General features: G+C 36.9%; 1 protein-coding gene across 1 annotated transcript in view; it reads right to left on the bottom strand.

Moving 5' to 3' along the window:
• Positions 1-6,247: 6,247 nt before the first annotated feature.
• LOC136027940 (transmembrane 9 superfamily member 4-like) overlaps positions 6,248-12,664 on the bottom strand; it is a 68,259-nt gene continuing 61,842 nt past the window's right edge. Inside the window, exon 11 of the mRNA XM_065705409.1 lies at positions 6,248-6,585. Within this exon, the coding sequence (XP_065561481.1) occupies positions 6,346-6,585 (240 nt within the window). The 3' untranslated portion in view covers positions 6,248-6,345. The remainder of the gene's footprint in view (positions 6,586-12,664) is intronic.

Below are 12,664 nucleotides of genomic sequence, written 5' to 3'. Positions count from 1 at the left end.
AATTACAAAGAAAAAAAGACCTAACTGGTTCTAACGAGAGGAATGCTCGAAATTGATCATTTAGGACTTGATTGAGCACTGGAGGTCAATACACTGATCAGATAGAATTAAGGAAACCCTATAAATTCGTCTAGAAAAAAAGCTAACCCAGAAAAATATTTTCCCTAGACGCTTTTGATTTATTGATGACGATTGTTAAGTAAAATATGAGTTATTTTGGGTTTCCCACCTTCACTAGCATTTTTTTAAAGGGTTTTCCTTAACAATAAAAAAATTAATTAACATTCCTTTCAGATGCCTTAAGTCTGTCGTTTTTCTCAGTTCAGGATGCTCATTCAAATTCAAAGTTTGTCGTTACCTGTTGCCTTTAGTTTTCACACAGATTCGACTACAGAGACACCGTCTACCAACTCCGCCAAGGATAACGAGCTGTTATCAACAAATTTTTCCCACGATTTAAACACAGACATTGAAGGGAAAAATTTTCATCAGCTGCCAGAAGGATCGAGAGATGATACAAGAACCGAGATGCAGCAGATGGAGTACCTCCTTGCTTGACACCGGTATCACTCCTCCTCTGACTTCAGTTTCGCAGTGATACTAAAAGAAACAAACCAACTAACATCTAGAGATATTGCATTTTTACTTAACGAAAGAAGGAAGCCAAATAACCAAGCCGAAGTTTCGGCTTCAATACAAAGACGAAAGAGGAGTGAGGTTACTCGTTGACTTAACATTGAGCTTTTTGCCCAGTTTCCCTGGCTTGCAGTGAGCCATCACCAAGAACACAAGTGACTTAGGTGCAATATTCGTGTCATAATGAGAATCTCCGATTGCGGCAGAGGGTGGTTGGCTATGTCTTGGGGTGGGAGTGGCAGTCAAATAATAGGTCGGCTCGTCTTAAAACCACTGAAAGAATACTCAAATCTGACTGGAAAAGATAGTGCACTTACACCACATGCCAAGTCACAGTATTATATGAATTACCAGTGTAGAGCTGGAGCGCTTTTAGCTTTATTCAAGCAAGAGCATCAAGATGTCAGGAATGCCTTGGACTCTGAAAGAATAAAACAAATACACCAGAACCGTTAACTATTAACAGGCATTGTGGAAACAATTAAACTTTGTGGGGCACAAAATATGCCTTTTCGTGGCCATCGGTACGATGGTAAGCTTGGTAATTCTGGCCCTAATGTAATCACATCAGAAAATAATGGTAATTTCCGTCACCTACTTCGGTATCGTGTTCAGGGGGGCGATTCACTGCTTCAAAGGCTTGTAGATACTGCGTCTGGAAACACAAATACACTAGTAAGGAGATCCGAAATGAATTGACAGGGGCGATTGAAGAACTTATAGAGTCCGAAGCAGTCAGAAAAGTGGACACAGCAAGAGTTTGATGTCTCATTGCTGACGGAGATTATTGAAACGTCTTTCCTTTCTCTATCCTTCGTCTATTATAATTCTCTCTTGTTTACCCTTATTTGGGCTACTGCTCGTCAGTACACCTTTACATAATATCCAACTGAAATCAGCAAAAGACCTGCAGTTTACCACCCATAGCTCTGTTGAACTTCTGAAGATAAAAGATATTCATACGCTACACCTCTCTTTGATTGCATTTCAATATTTCTGTGGAGACCTTTCATCAATTTTTCCGGGCTACTAGAGCTTGTTAGAAATGTCGAGCCAGGATGATGTTCTGGCGCCATTCACCCCTGCTGTGCACTTGGACTTTACTCCTTTAGTGCTTGGGCGTGTCTGGAACTCCATTGCTGCTGAGATTCGCGGTCCTGCACCCTAAACTCCTTTAAGAAACAGTTAAAGAAATTTTTAAAATAAATTAAATTAAAACAAATTATGATATCGATCAGTTATTTATATTGATTATTTATTTAGAATTAATGGTTTAGAAACAAATTAATTATTTAGAAATGGAGGGTGTGAGATTTGGTTCCTTGAGGTTTATTTGCTTATTGATTTTTCTAAGTATTTTTTTTAAGTAGGTGACAGACAATATTAATACGATAGACAGACAAGGGAACTCACGGTAGTTGCTTGTCATAATGTTTACAAATCGGAAAAGGCTTCAGCTTCTAAATAATTCCAAGGCCTCGAGAAACGTTTAGCATCGTCTACTGAATATGCCCCTTGAAATACAGGTTTTCATCTAGCAGTACCCAAAGGAATCAAACAAACCAGTCAGCTGGGTGGGATCTGGACCCCCTACATGTTTGAAGCTCTGTCACTTTAGGGCATCCTATGCGGGAGAATATAAGAAGAGACGATTTTTGTTGCATTCAAAGCTCATAAATGTGCTTCAAACCATTGATATAAGTTTTCTGTCATCAATTGTAGCTTAAGGATAAGGGATGATTCATCAGGTGCTGCAGCCACCAGGGTGCTGTTGTCAAAGAATGCGAAGAGTTTTTCATGTTGACTAGGCGTGGAAAAGGATTTAGCCCCCGCATCTTCTTCCTGGCACAATCGACAACAGAAATTAGAAATTACTGGGCTGCTAATAGTCAGTAGAGGTCTTTGACATATATGAGGAAAAGGGATGGCCCAAGAACTAAGCCTTGTGGCACTCCATATTCAGCTGGAACATGCTCATCAGAAAATTCAATCGCAATAGATCGGCCGGTTAGAATAAAAAAACAGGACAGAGCTTCTTCACGCACAGCATGATACGATAACTTACCAAGAATGATCTTGTGTGTAAGGCTGTCGAAAGCTTTCTTCAAACCAAGGAATGTTGCCGCTAGGATAAGGCCGGAGTCAAGAGACTGTCGTATAAAATGAACAAGTATGTTACATACATGTTCTGTTGAGCACTTCTCCCGAAAGCCAAACTGGTGCCGATGAAAAATTTCTTCACGTTTGATTTTGATCATTTGATTTTGATTTGACGTTGACACTCAGATTTGACTGTGTTTGTAGTTGGATTTGGAGAGACTAATGACATGCTATCCCCAAAACACATCTTCAGCTGGAAGGTATTCACTTACTTTGTCTTTGTCTAAACAGTTGCCGAAGCATTATGATCAATAGCACAGTTTAATGTCCCACTTTTTCAATAAAAGGAGTCTGAAAGAAATTTCTTATTTTACCAAGAAGCCATGACATCTTTGTTTACTTTTAATAATAAAAGCTTCACAAACTTAGCATCTTCTAAGTGATTTCTTTTCGTAGTCAATACATTTCCTGCAGCATAAAATAGGCGTTCAACAGGTGCAGATGAAGGAAGATGGGATAAGCAATTTTCCAACTCATCCGCCTGTGTTTATTGCCCGGCCAAGGTTACCCTAGTTTCAATTGATAGACCCCGAGAGGCTAGGTCCCCCTTTGGTCCATGCCTCCCTTTATCGGAGGTACCCTACATGTCTGTTGGACCTTCCTCTATCCACCACCTGGGATATACTGAGTGGCCTGGAGAGGGCCCCCACTGAGAAGGTACGACCACTAGGAGCCAGGACGACTTAAACTGGGTTGAGACTCAGCCCTTAAAGGCCCATTGCCTTTGCACTTCAAGAACTACAAACTTCAGAGTTCGATAAACTGAACAGTATACAGTAACAAATCAGTTATTATATATTAGGGGGAGCTTCTCTGCAAAAGTAGAAGCAGGATATAAGCAAATAATTTCTAACTGTATATCCTGGTTCTACTGGTAGTGCCTCTGCATATTTCTGCACCCTACACTTCAGGGGGAACTAATCTGTACTTTTGCATAAATTGTACTTTCTTATTTGCCTTATTACAACATACATGTCTTACTGCAAGAATGTGAAATGGCTTACCCAGCTCCAATTACATGGATTATAACCCAAATTTCCAATTTAGAAAATTTGTGAGGTATTTGGACTTGATTTTCTCACATTCAGCACGCCAGTGACATCTTCAAGAAATATCAGCATTGATTTATATTCAAATTTACCGCCTCAAAAATAGCCGCTTCGCAATTCTATACAAAAATCTTGTTCTGGGGCTTTACTTAAATACGCACATGTATTTAACTACTGAACCAACACTGGAATGATCCCTCCCTCGATCTCCTAGGAATAAACATGCACCCGTGATCTTTCTTCAAGCTTAAAACACAATCTATATTTTTACAGTAGGGAGCTTGAAACTTCTACAGCAAGCTTTTCTCGTACACTATATAGGATGGGAAGAACTTTTTGGTTAAATTGCTCGACTTTCCAAAGGTGTTTCCCCCTTTTTCGAAAATCTGTATATTTGTTAGAAAAAGCAAATTCTCTAAAAATGACCCACATTTCCACTTTCGAAATTTTTAAAACAAGAGAATCTAATCTTGAACTTATAGATTTTGGGAAGTAAAAACGTCTTAAATATCAGGGAAAAATTGACCTGAGAAAATGTGGCGAAACAGAGAGCATAGACCATTTTCACTTTTGCAATTAACTAGGCTTACATTTTTACTCGGTGATAAGGTTTCAAAGACGAAATATTTGGAAAACCTTTAATGTGGAATATATTATGAAGTGTAATGGATCCCAGTTTTTCTCGTTTTCATTATGTTAAAAACAAGGATGGATTAATTAAAAAAATTATCTGCTCAAATTAAATAGCAAATTTTACACTTGAAACGAGTAACAGTTTTAAAGCGACGAAATAAATTATAATTTTCCCCCAAAGTATGGGGGGGGGGCTGGTGACAGAGTTTGATAGCAAAAGACCAAAAGCCGGCGTTTTATACTTTAACTTTCTAAGAGATCATCAGATACTGCACCTGACTTTCAAGATAGTTGCGGAAAACACACTGCGGTGCGTTTTCCGCACCACATGACCGCAGCAGTGAAACTGCAGACACTGTTCACATCAAAAGCTGCATTTCCTAGCTACCTTATTACGATATTATGTTCCAAATTTACCAGGATCTTTGCAGTTGGTCTTTTTTTCTTTTTTCTATATCTTGGTCACTAAATTTACCTTTTTTTAAAAACAAGTTTGCCCTGCATGATCCCTGAAATAGGATATTGCGTCTTCCCCATGACTGTGGCCCAGCTACAGTTCACAGTCGAGATCTACTTAGCCCAAGCTGGGTTATTAGATTAGAATTACCGAATCAACAATTGTACTTGTCAAAAAAAAATAAACAAAAAAAAAGGCAGAAACCCCATTTTCTATGCTACTTTCGTGTTCTTCCAAACTTTTTTCAACTGTGAAAAAAAGCTCTGTACCTGGGCTATTCTATTTTTAACATCTTCACTACACCCACTGTCTTTACTAATAATACTATCTAGGCATGTGAAGCTGTCCATTTTATGGATCTACTTGTTACACAATATCCCCTTTTCATTTTCACTTATTCCTAGTCTTAGCGACTTAGTCTTCTTAGACTAACTCATTTTGAAACCTAATCTTGGAGACTGAAGTTACAAAACATTTAAAATTCCATTCATTTTGCTAATTTTTTCATCTAGGATGCTTTACTTCCTAATTTGATTCCATGTTCTCCATTACCTTTGCAGTGTTCTTTAGGAAAAACTCCGTCAAAATGATACCATACAAGGATTGAGCCTTTGCTAAAGCTCTTCTATCCGTTGAATCAAACGCTTGCTCACAATTCGTAAAACTGAGGACTAAAGGCGTATGCAGCTCCAGCACATCTCGAGTATTTTTCCAAATGTAAAAACTTGGTTGACGCATCCTCCACCTTTCCTAAGACAGCACTGGTTCTTCTCTTATAATTACGTCTACAGCATCTTTTGGTCTATAAAGTATCATCATACTAAGTAATTTGTTTCCTAGAGAAACCAGGCAAATGCTTCAATAAAAAATGCATTCACTCTTATCCCCTTTCTTATAGAGGGGTTAAAATAGTTTCCCTAAAATCAGTAGGTACTTTTTCAAAAGTCCTATTTATAATCTTCAGTGACTCATCTGTAACGTCACAACCACAAGACACTTATCAAACTATCAGCACCTAGGATCTTATAATCTTTAATTCTTTTAGTATTGTCACTAGTTCTTCCTTACAAAATATACCATGGGATAGCATCACAGGATAATCCTTGGTTATTCTGTATCTAAATTTCGATCTTATTAGGCAAAGTAGTTGGCAGTCATCTCTAGTAAGTCAAGAAAGTCTGTCGGCTTCTTCAAATGATCGCCAAATGACTTCTTTAATAGAACCCAGAAAAATATTCTAAGAGACAGAAGACAAAGATTCAAATTCAAACGAAGGATTGATTTGACTCCTTAGTCTGCTAAATTCAACAAATTGAAAACGCAAAATTTTATATAAAAAGGTCAAACAAAAAATTTAATTTCCATAAAACGAAAGAGGATATAAGAAATAAATAAACGACTAAGTTAAATCTAATCTAATTTAACAGCACTATAGATTTTGCGTATGAACACGTAAGCAGCGTAAAAACCAATCGTACCAGTGACCAGCCAAAAAGTAACAACCATCAGCAGGGTATTACCGAAGTATAAAAGCGTTGGTATAAAACCAGTTATTTCTAACTTTGAATTAAAATAAAATACAGCATAAGCAAATAGATATATTGAAGAACCACCGGAGACGATGAATGAACGCCACCACCAGTTGTAATCCTAAAAAAAAAAAAAAAAATTAAAATAGGTTAATTTGTGAATGGAAAAATCTAAAAAAAACGAGAAAGACAAAACAGAGAGAGAGAGAGAGAGAGAGAGAGAGAGAGAGAGAGAGAGAGAGAGAGAGAGAGAGAGAGAGAGAGAGAGAGAGAGAGAGAGAGAGAGAGAGAGAGAAAGAGAGAGAGAGAGAGAGAGAGAGAGAGAGAGAGAGAGAGAGAGAGAGAGAGAGAGAGAGAGAGAGAGAGAGAATTTTTTTATCAACAAAAAATCAAAGGGGAGCTACATTCAAACTTTTGAAAGAATTAAACACCAAAATGCCATTTTACTAGAAGTCCGGGGGAATACTGCATGCAGTTCTTTGGATACAATACCTTGAGCCATAGCTAAAACCTGTCAAAATTCACTGTAAAAAAGACATAGGAAAGGGAAGAAAAGAGAATCATGTCCTCATAAATTAATATTGGCTCTCGATGACCACACTTGCTCTCATAATTTATCAGAGCTGCCAATGTTCTGTAAAAAAAGGAAAAAGGAAAATACAAATTAGAATAAAAAACTTGACCGAATTTAAGTCAGGCAGAGTCCCAAAATTAATTTCAAGTTTCCTTTTAACCCCCATAAAAATTGCGTGTTTTCAGCTGTCAGTAAAACGTAGAATAGAGAAATACCAGGATTATACGCAAAGTGCAGAAATACCGCAAGTGCTGCAAAAAATACGCAAAAATTATACGCAAGTGCTGCAAAAAAGAGCAGGTTCAAGCAGCTGTATAGGAGCAATGAAATAAAAAATTTAAATACTAATATTTATTTTTCTTTCCCGGATATACTTATTAATAAGAGGAAACTACCCCTGAAAAAACGAAGTGTCTTTAGCTTTTCGCCATTTATAAGGCCCGTCGTAACTGTTCTAACAAGGGTCATATGAATTCTACACCCTAGGACATTTATTCACAACCAGTGGAGAGCAGATTTTGCAATGTCTTAATTCGTACATAAGATACTTTAAAGAAACCAGGCTTTTTTCCCTTTATTAAGGGGATCCAAGACCTCAAACGACCACCCACTCTCGTCCATTATAAACTTTTTTAGTTTGTATTGGCGAAGGTTTTTAAAGCCATCTTTCCATAACTTGCTTTAATTTGCCTTCCATCATATAGATAGATTGACTTGGCCACCGCTCTCCAACAATGTCACGTACGTCTTTGATAGACCAACTCATATCATAATGACCTTCATTTTCCATTTTCGACTTTTGTGTATAAAATACAGCGTCCCTAATTCAGATGAACTTTTTCAAAAATTTTGATGCTAGCAAGTGATAAAACAATACTACCTTTTGCGTAGTAGTAAGGCTGTGCATTTTATGAAGTTATCAGACGGATTTGCATACGAGAGGTGTCATTTATTTTAACATTTTTACCTTATTTTAATTGGCTTCAAACGATTTTAGCGTACTTCAGCGTTTCTTCTTGTTTTAGGCAATCAAGCATGTTTTCGATAACTACTGATTTCTAATATGCTTTTAATATATTTGTCATTAATAAACTAGTTTTTATTCATCGGCTCCAGGTATTCTTTTTTACGAACTTCTTACAATTTTTTAAAATTAATTTTGCTTTTCCCGATAGACCTTAATTTTTTTATACCAATATTTTAACTTTTTTGGATTTTTTTTTTTATTAGAAACGGAGATCAGTAATGAATCCTTTTGACAGTACTTTGGAGGACTAAATAAGCTATGATAATCGATTTCAACCCTGGAAAGAGGTACATCTTTCAAATATTTTTTCAACGTTAAAAGGAGTCAAAAATCCCAAAAATTATTTTTCAGGTAGGGATGCCGATTGTTATTTAAGAATTAAGCTTTGTGGAACAAATACTGTTCTTGAAACCAGGCCAACTTGCATTTTTAAACATGAATCTATTTTCATTTCTAACAGCAGAAATATTTCTGCTTTAACAACTGAGCTATCAACCAATCAGCATGTACATCCCACGTTTTGCCCAAACATTTTCATCAGAATGAAGAAAGTTTAGAGGATAATTTAGGTACGATGAAAGTGAAAACGGCATTTGACGTCTTTTTTTAACGCTCTTCCATAATTAAAAAATCGCTTCTAGGGTTAATTAAATGGGCCTGAAAGGTATTTAGTTTTTATAAAAAACAAATAAGTTATCAACACTAGTTAAGTTATTGAAAAATGGTTAAAAACATATCTCTAGTTTATATATAAGTTGTTCAAGAGTAATATATTCCAAAAACTCTTATTTATAACAATTCAAACCTCATTTATTAGGCAACTAAAATATAAACCGTTTCAATTTTTTGGAATGCCGTCGACAAAAATAGCACTGAATTTTGAGATTCAAAATTTTGCCATCGACATTTAGAATAGAATAGAATAGAATAGAATATATTTATTCACTACAATAGCCGGAGCTAGCATTAGCATGTCATGACAAAAATAATTTATACCTTCAAAAACACTCACAGGAAAATTTAAACAAACAATATATTAATCAAACATTAAATATTAGTCGCGTCAATATTATTAAAATGACGGGTAAAATATGGAACAAATGATTTGCGATATCTCTCAGTACTATATGCTGAGCAAGTCAGTAACTGTGGACAATTGTTTTTTATTTGTCGAAGTCTAGTAACTGGTCCTCCAGTCGGGGGGCTCGCAAAGTTGGGTAGTAGACGACAATGTGCTGGGGAATTTAAACAATTTAGTCCAAATCTATATGTTAAGCCATGTCTACGACTATCAAGTGAGTCCAAATTGAGTTGTTTCAGGGCATCTTCGTAAGTTGAGTAGTTTTGTCCAAGTATAATTTTTACAGCTCTGTTTTGTATTGTCTCAAGTCTATCTGTTTGATTCTTTTGTCAATCCGGATGCCAAGCAGGGCATGCATACTCAAGAGAAGGTCTAACATAGCTGCAGTATACAGACTTTAAAACCTCAATTGGTGTACCAAATCTTTTTAGGTTGGAAAATGAATGTAAAAGCGAGGCGCCTTTTTTAGTCAGATAGTCAACGTGCGAATTCCATCTTAAATCATCGTCCAAAAGAATCCCAAGTATTTTAACAGTTTTCTTTGTTGGCAGTATGGAATTATGAGAAGAGTGGTTGTTACCCTTTAGGAAGGAAAATGTCATATAAGAGCTCTAGTTTCACTGACCGCCAGTTTTACCTTTCCTAATTCAGCTTTTAGATCATGATAGATTTTGATCAAGTCAGACTGTTCAGTAGTCGAAGGCTTAGTCGCAGTGATAAAACAGTTAAATCATCAGCAAATTTAAAACGCTCACGTATTGTTGTTAAAATACGGTTAAAAACAATAAGAAAAGAAAGCGGGCCTAATTTAGTCCCTTGTGGCGAACCACAAAAAATATTTACAAATTCAGATGGCTCATGATCAGGAAGTTGGACACACTGAGATCTTTCAAAAAGAAAACTAGCTAGCATTCGTACAACAAATGGACGGGCACCCATAGCCTTTGCTTCTTCCACAACTACATTATGATCAAGACTATCAAAAGCTTAACTATGTCTGCAAATAATGCTTCACATAGCCCCATTATTCTCTAAGTGCTTAAGGATAGTATCCAATAATGCAACCAAATAATGAACAGTACTATGCCCGGATCTAAATCCAAATTGTTGGGGATCAATATTATCATTTATGTCCTCAAATAAACAATCAAAAATAAAACTTTCAAATACTTTTGAGAGAGCTGGAGTTTTCGAAATCGGCCTCATCTTGGTTATATCTTTAGGTGCCTTGCATTTGGGGATTGGCATTACATATGCCTGTTTAAAAATACATGGAAAACACCATCAATAAAAAACTGGTTAAAAATTGCCGTTAAAGGAGTAGATAAAAGATCAGCACACTCAATAATCAATTTAATTGGTATCTCACTAGGATAACTAGATTTACGAGAATCAAGTGCCTTTACTTTTTAGCAACTGAACAAATCTCTAGTATAGGGATATTTGAAACTGAATCATTCGGTGGTAATGTTCTTAGTTGCGGATGAATTTTACAAAACAGATGCAAAAAGTTATTAATTTCACTAGGTAACAGGGGTTTACCATTGACATCTCTCACTTCAACTCTGCTTACTTTTTTCCCGATAATGTTCTGAACTAAGTCATGGAACTTCCTTGGGTTGGATTTATATATTTTGCTTATTATTTTAGACCCATACTGCTTACGAGAACATCTTATTTTATATACAATTAAATTTCTTACTCTTTTGAATCTTTTACGGATCCAGTTAAATGCAATTCGTTCCTCACTTTTATCAGATTCCGAATCTCTTGAGTAATCCATGGTTTATCATTAGATTTCACATATATTTTTTTTGGTGGGAAAATTTCACAGTATTTTTCGAATAGTTCCTTACAGAATAAACTTGCCATTTTGTCACCGTCAGACAATGAGAGAATATCACGCCAGTCACGATCTGTGAGCCAATTCTTGTAGAGATTTACTAGTTCAGGTGAGAAAGGCCTGTACACCACACTATTTATTTGTCGATTTGGGATAAAATGATTGGGTGTCCAAGCAACACACAAGTGATCACTCAAACCTAATGGGGTAATGTAACTGGAGTATTATAATATTCAGGACAGTTGCTAAAAATGAGATCCAACATACGGTTACCTCTTGTGGGCACATTCACAACCTGCTTAAGTGATAGTGAACTACTTAGCCATTTGGCATCTAAGTCATTAAAGTCACCACACATTATGATACCAGCATTAGGGTACAAAGATCGTACATTGTCAGTGCAATTCTGTAAGTAATTCACAAGGTCTTTACGATAGGGGCCACGGGGCGGATAGTAAACAACACATATCACCAGTGATGCCACTTCCTTGGGAAGCTTCTTAGGCCTGCACCACAACCATATACTTCAAAACCATGCTTATTTGGTATATTACTGAAAGTGAGAACTCGATTTCTTATAGACGATCGACAAATAATACCAACACCACCACCATGTGTTACTGAAATATCATTGGGTGTCATTCTAGGTTTGAAATAGGTATCATATCCTTCAAATGCTACAACATCTTCAGTCGCGGACCATGATTCACAGATACAAGCAATATCAACCAGTTCATTCTTCAAGCAAAGTTCAACCTCTTCTAATTTGTTCATAAGTGACCGGACATTTGATAATAGTATTTTCGGAAATATATAGGGATGAAAGGGGGGCTTTACACTGCGGTCCTCGAATCTTCTTGCCAACACATTGAATCGGTTCCAAGTTGGGATACTCGGAAGACATGGTTTGAGGGGTGGGTGAATCTTTGATTTCTTTGGAATTCCAAATTGGTTGGTTGTTAGTACTGGATATATTGTCGGAAGGCTGGCAGATGTTGGTTCTTGCCAGTTTCTCCAGGTTTTCACGAGGAGTGGTTGGTATGAGGGGGGAGGGATCTGCATTGGCTGATTTAAGACAGGTGGTTTGAGCTTCAAACTCATAAGTGGGACTGTAAACTGTTGTCTTTGGCAACCATGTTTTAACAGAGGTGGAATTTTTCGCTCCCCGTTTTTTGAACTTCGCAATTCAGTATGGAACGTAGCTTTTTCCTTCTGGGGGAAGTGAGATGCACATTAGGACAACAGTTCATGAAACAAAGGCCATGAGCAAAATTTTTTACACAGAGATCTGTGAGGCAGAATACAACACTCATCACGGCAGATGCCTTTGAAATAATCCAAGCAAATATGGAGAAACGTGCATTTCTCCGCCTTTCTACAGCCTCGCCTTATGTGAAATCTGCAGACACGTCGTTCAGGAATATGATCTGTTGTAACCACCCTCTTCTTCTGTATGCGGAGACTGAGAATACTCTAGGTCGGTTTGTGTTGTTTGACTAGTAAGAAAGCTACTGCATTGAACAGATACATTATTACTGAGAACTCTAGAGCTGGTTAATATTACCCTGGTTTAAGCACTTCTCACAGGTAAAAAGAAAGAAACGTCCCGAGGGTTTCTGCAGAGCAAGAACTATGTCTGCATCAATTGCAGCGCAGGCCGCATGCATGCGGTGTA

The sequence above is a fragment of the Artemia franciscana genome, chromosome 6 (genome assembly GCF_032884065.1).
Source record: "Artemia franciscana chromosome 6, ASM3288406v1, whole genome shotgun sequence".
Classification (NCBI taxonomy): domain Eukaryota; kingdom Metazoa; phylum Arthropoda; class Branchiopoda; order Anostraca; family Artemiidae; genus Artemia; species Artemia franciscana.
Note: the sequence above shows the minus strand (reverse complement) of the source record. Positions and strands in the feature narration are given on the sequence as shown.